Source organism: Primulina huaijiensis, chromosome 13 (assembly GCF_012295235.1).
Source record: "Primulina huaijiensis isolate GDHJ02 chromosome 13, ASM1229523v2, whole genome shotgun sequence".
Classification (NCBI taxonomy): Eukaryota; Viridiplantae; Streptophyta; class Magnoliopsida; order Lamiales; family Gesneriaceae; genus Primulina; species Primulina huaijiensis.
The window spans coordinates 12,746,123-12,752,203 of NC_133318.1; the positions used below are offsets into that span (position 1 = coordinate 12,746,123).

Sequence of the window (6,081 nt, forward strand, 5' to 3'; positions counted from 1 at the left end):
AAAAAAAAAAAAAAAAAAAGAACAAAATAAATACTTGCAGAAACTATGGAAAACAAGTATCGCACAAACATCAGAAGCATTTTGCAAGGCCTGTAGGTAACATCTAAGCATCATACCTAGCCAAATAATACTTAATTTTCCTAGAGAATCAATTTGTTCGTGTAAATGACAATTTATATAATCAGCTTTTAGCAACTGCGAAATAATAATGAACACATAAACAATAACAGGACGGATGAAAGTTTTAAACTTAAATAATAAGTTGTTTCAACTTCATAACTACTGCTTATAAAATTTACGTGTAAGGAGAATTCAGAGCCTCAAAGGTTCTTGCAGAACTAACTTGGCTTACCATGCGAGCACAGTTTCAACAATGAGCAATTTACTCATAGGCCAAAATTGCATGTCTTCACATACTCATTTTCATAATCGACATACTTCGTCCATAGTGGACGGAACTGAGAAATTGCAATGTCCAGCCATGGCTTCATATTTCCATTGAAGTGTACAACTGCAGCATTCTTGATCTCATCCCAGCTTATGCTTGGATTATATCCAAGCCCCAAAACATGCCAAGACTTGTCTAGAGGCTTCGTTGTGGAGTAGTACGTGATAAGACCTGGAGGCAATGTTCCTAATTTCCACAACGTTCGATTTTCATTCTGCAAAAGATTGAATATATGAAGTCATATTCGCAAGAAATTAGGCATTTAAAACATACAAACTATATAAACTTGTGTTTATATAAACCAATTCTACTTCCCCCTAGTTGTAAATTTAAAAAGTAGCCACAAAAAGTTTAATGAACCTTGAAATTAAAAAGTTCAGGTTATATATATTTATATATATACATATACATACATATATATATATGTATTAATGAAATCATGTTAGACAAATTTAAGTACAAAAAATTGCATGTTATGGTTGGATGAAAAAAAACCTGGTGTGAGAACTATAATCATTTGGAATAACCCAATAAAAGGTCATTATGTTCTAATAATGTGAGCATTTATTCTAACCAGATTCTGCCAATAGTGGTACTCTTCAGTGCACTTCTCCTTTCTCCATGCATCCAAATCAAAGAAATTCATCCCATAAGCCCATGCACATGCCTTAGGACTAAACTTAGCTTTGATAAGAGGGTGAGAGAAATTCATATATTGCGCATAACGGTGAAATGATCCAAAACATGTCTCCACTGCACCATTCACCTTCCCATCCATATCAATTTTCCAAAGACCAGTCAAATCCCTTTGAACAACTATGTCATCATCCAAGAATAAAATCTTGTGCAACTTTGGGTACATTTCTGGCAAATAGAACCGAAGATGATTCAAGATTGACAGATACTTTGGGTTCCTAAACTTCATATTTGTTGTATCCTTTGTGGCATTCTCAAGCTTATTCTCAAAGTAAAACTGTTGTAACTTGGAAGACTCGAGCTGTTTTAGAACCGGCACATAAGTAGAATTTAGGAATTTATAATCTTCCACAGCCTTCACTTCAATGTGAGCACCACTGTAATCTCTCATCTTGAACATCACTTGCATGGCCCCAAGATTCATTTTATCAGTCACGACATGAAACACATGCTTCCATGGCTCTTTAGTGTTTTTTACAGCTGAGTTCACCACAACAGAAGCAGCAATCACATTATCGGAGAAAATTGCATAGTGGTAAAGCTTCGGATCCTCAATCTCTGGCTTGGGAGGGTTTCCCTCATCCGTGTACTTCTCAGGATGTGCAATTCGTTCTTCCATCAACCTTAAAGCTAAGCAGTGCAAGCTCTTGGGGATCGACTTGGCAGCAATCAAGCTTGAAAAAGCACCTTGCTTTTTTGCTTTTGTCAGCTGTTCATTCAACCCAAAGATGGTATCTTTCAATTTGTGGATTTTCAATTGATTATCAAAAGATTCTTTTGCCTCGGCAATCAATTGCCGTGTAAGCTTAATTCTTTCCTTCACCTCCTTCTCATAATGCCTCAAAACCGGCTCATTGATTGAATTGGCATCCGAATCAAAAAGAGTTCGATATGATGGTTTCGAGATCAGATCGGAGTAATTCCTAGAGAGATCTGCAAAAATCCTTACGATCTTTGAATTCTCAAGCTTGAGTTTCCTCGCATAGGAAGCATAAGCTAAAGCTAAACCTCGGTGATCCTCAGCTTGTTTCCTGATCTGATCCAGCCGTGGCTTCAAGGGATCCGACTTTAAGGCTAAAATTGATCTTCTGAGGGAAGGCAACTTGGATCCGTAGGAATCATACGGTAAACCCTAAATTATTAGACAGAAAACGCAAAACTCAGTCACGCGATCAATGTTTCAATTGGAAGAAACTGAACTGAGAACGAGCAGATTTTGATGGATTATCAGTCGAAAAATAAAGCAAAAAATGGTCTTGATTACAGCCAAAGGACTGCCATATAGCTAATCAGGGATCACCTAATTACAATAACTGTAGCATAACCGACACAAAAACCGGGAAAGCCAAGCTTTCACATTCAGAATAGCAATAACGATCAGTCAGAGAATGCTCATCTGCATCACGCACACCAGGCTGACCACAATTAAACTGTACATAAGAACAACTGAACGAAATTTACACAGAAAAGAGAAATCGAACTCACCAAGCTGAGATCGGCGGCATTTGAGGAACTGAGGAGAAACGAGAGTGCGATGAACAGCGAGGCCGCGATTGCAACAGAACCGGCGAGGAATTTGAAAGTGAGAGCGGAGGCCCAAAACGAATAGCCGATAGCCCGATCCGACATCGTACTCTTGCCACTACGAGCCGAAATTATCGCCATTTCGTATCTGAACACCGTCAAAGCATATGGTTGGGTTGTGTAGTGAGAACAAGGAGATGAGATTTGAGACGATTATCAACAGATTTCCCGATGTGTTGTATTTCCTATTGAAATAAGTGATTTATTCCAGAGTTGTGAGATGGTCATGGATTTTTTTTGTGTTCATGTCATTTCAAATAAAACAATAAATTGGGACACAACTTTCCCACGGGGTTGGGATCTCGCAAGTAAATTCGAAACCGACACAGAGATCTTCTATTTTTTCGAGTTTGAGTTTGAGTTTGAGATTTTTTAAAATCTCCGAAATAGTTCGGACGGATATGAGTTTATTATATGCATCTCCGAACTCGTCCCAAAAATAATATCAATAATAAAATAATAATATTATTAATATCAATAATATAATAATAATAATATTGATATTGATATTGATATTAATATTAATATTATTAATATTATCATTAATAATAATAGATAATAATAAGTTTTTGTTTGAGAAAATCTACAAACCCGCTCATATCATGCCACATTAATATTTAGAAACGGGGTGGAAAGTTGATCCCCGTGATTTCGGAAGCGGGGGTCGGGTCGGATATGGGAGTGACGATGGAATTAGGGGATCGATTGTCATCCCTAAAAATAAAAGAAAAATTTGTTTCTAATAAAAATTTATACACAAAAAATCATGAAACCACGAATCAATTTTGTGATACAGATCTCTTATCCGATTTTACCCACGAAAAAATATTATTTTTTTTATGTCAAAATTATTATTTTTCACTAGGTATATTCATTTCATAGATATAGTTCCGTGATATTATCTCATAAAAAAATCTACTCAATTAAAGTTTATAATTGTAACACATCTCTCATCCCAATTGTATAGATTTTTTTTTGTCATATATCCTAAAAACATAGTTAATTTTTTTTTATATTTGACGACATTTGCTCTATATTTTTTACGGCTAATTGCATGGGTTTCCCTGTGAAAACGCATAGTCATAAAAGTCTATTAAATTTTAATAATATTACAATGAATTTAAAGGTGTCATTCATAGTAGGTATGGAGTAATTTTGACAACCACGACCAAGTACTTGAAGAAGTAGAGGTTATATATGTCTAAGGGGTCAGAGCTAAAAAAAAAAAGTTGTTTTGTTGTTGGATAGGTTCATGTCACTTGGGTTTATTGTGTTTTCTTTCTCCTTAATTGTGATAGTTGTTCAACTTATTAAGTAAATTATTCGGTATATGTAGTATGTATTATTGTAATGTTTTGTGTATAATTTTGAAGATGATGGTGGTTTTCTTTTTTGAAGTTTCATTTGGCTTGGTTTTTTTTTTTTTTTTTTTTTTTTTTTTTTTTTTTTTTTTTNCAAAATACAAAATTTCAATCCAACATTTTTTTTAAGTCTATGCAAATGCTATCGCACTCTACTCCAAACAATATGAGCTCGGGCAATAGGAACTTAAGGGTAGGTACGGTTTGGTTCGGTTCTAGAATAAAATTCGAACGAAATCGTATTTTATCAGTTTTACAAAATTTCAAATCAATCAAAACCATTTATTATTTATAATCAAACAGAACCATAAATTTCTGCTTGGTTTTCTATTCGACTTGATTTGAATGATTAATTTTAGATTTTGAGTTTCTTGGTGAATTAGTACATGACATGTTGTAATTTAGAAAAATAGTAATCGACAATTGATATAATTTGAGTTAACATTTTATGTGAACGTAGATTAGAATTATTACAAGTAAAAACATAACTTAAAATACTTGTGTAGGTTACATAGTTTTGCAACTTATAAAAAAAATTAAACTTTTTGGGCTGTGATTATATTTATATGGGATAAAATCTTCAATATATTAAATTTCAATTGTAATTGAACTATTTACAAAGTTCAACAATAATATAATAAAAATAAAAATCAAATAAAATATTTTTTAATCTAAGAAAAATACAATAGATTAACAAAATTTACATAATTTTTATGATAATGTAATCGGTTTTGATCATTTTGGTACGATTTACTTTCTTTTAAAACTTGAACCGAACCAATTTTTTGGTTTGGTTTATTATAAAACTAATAAAAACCATGATCGATTGAAAACCAATCAAAACTATGAGATTTGGTTTAGTTTAACATTTTATTTCAGTTTATGAACACCCTCTAGTAAAGCTTGCATTAGCTCCTTGAGATATTGTTGGATCTCGTTTTCTAGTGCCCAAAATGCAACGGAAGTTTTAAAAATTTTAGATCTTGACATTCAATATATATTTGGACACTCTTATGGTTTTATAAATAAACATTCATAGGGTGTTCGAATTTATACATTTGGTGAAAGATTCACAAGGCTCCAACTATTCCGGAGTTACCGGAGATAGCTCTTGATGAATTCCCTACGAACTTTGATCAGAAACTCCTTTCTTTATTCTTTGAATCAGGTCCACGACTAGAAGATTTATTCTTTTTCTAAATTGCACTAGAAATTTAGAAGATGTTTTTCGTTGGAGATTAAAATTAAAGGCGACACAAAAACTCCTAAAATGCAAGGAGTGGTGGCCGGAATTTTGAGGGAGAAGAGTTGTGATTTTCGAAAATCACAAAGGAGGTGGATGCTAGGGTTTTTCGAAAAATTGTGAATGAATTGTCTTTAACCCTAAGTTTAATACACATATATATAAGCTTAGGACCCATTAATTAAATTAAATATTTAATGAGTTTAATCAATTAATTATTATAATCCAAGTAGTTTACTTAATTAATTAATCTTTTAAAGTCCAATTAAGAACCTTAATAATATGTATGTTGGTCTTGTATTCCTACAAGCCCATTATACATATACCCATTATATTTAATTTAAATCTCTTATAAATTCAACATTTGAATTTAATATTTAAATTATAAATTCAACTCCTTGAATTTATTCTCTCCAAATTTCATAAATTCAACATCTTGAATTTAATATCTCATAAATTCAACTCCTTGAATTTATTTTCTAAAAATTTAATTAATATTAATTCAACTCCTTGAATTTACTATATCATAATATAAATTCAACTCATTGAATTCATTCTCTCAACGGGAACAAATGATCCAGTGCTTGTGTAACCCTTAATAGTTCAGGGATACAGCTAGCGGTGGATTCACAACTCTTTGTGATTCAGGACATAATCTTTTATTCGGGCTTACCATAATTTGCCACATTCTATGTATCAACAATTGATAATTAGAATGTCAGAAATCATATTTCTGATTAAACCCATCG

At 32.6% G+C, this 6,081-nt stretch overlaps 1 protein-coding gene across 1 annotated transcript; it reads right to left on the reverse strand.

The window, feature by feature from the left end:
* Positions 1 to 91: 91 nt before the first annotated feature.
* On the reverse strand, positions 92 to 2,964 carry LOC140991528 (galacturonosyltransferase 8). Its single transcript, XM_073461517.1, has 3 exons — positions 2,630 to 2,964; positions 1,023 to 2,276; positions 92 to 662 (listed from the first exon to the last, which is right to left on the reverse strand). The coding sequence occupies exons 1-3, from the start codon at positions 2,807 to 2,809 to the stop codon at positions 387 to 389; spliced, it is 1,710 nt and encodes a 569-aa protein (XP_073317618.1). The 5' UTR covers positions 2,810 to 2,964; the 3' UTR covers positions 92 to 386.
* Between the last annotated feature and the right edge of the window lie 3,117 nt (positions 2,965 to 6,081).

Bases quoted from the DNA above. Each gene is read 5' to 3' on its own strand.
- LOC140991528 (XM_073461517.1), bottom strand. From the start codon at position 2,809: ATGGCGATAATTTCGGCTCGTAGTGGCAAGAGTACGATGTCGGATCGG. The intron at 2,277-2,629 runs GTGAGTTCGATT...CTAATAATTTAG, and splicing joins ATGCCGCCGATCTCAGCTTG to GGTTTACCGTATGATTCCTA. The intron at 663-1,022 runs GTTAGAATAAAT...AATCTTTTGCAG, and splicing joins ACCACTATTGGCAGAATCTG to AATGAAAATCGAACGTTGTG.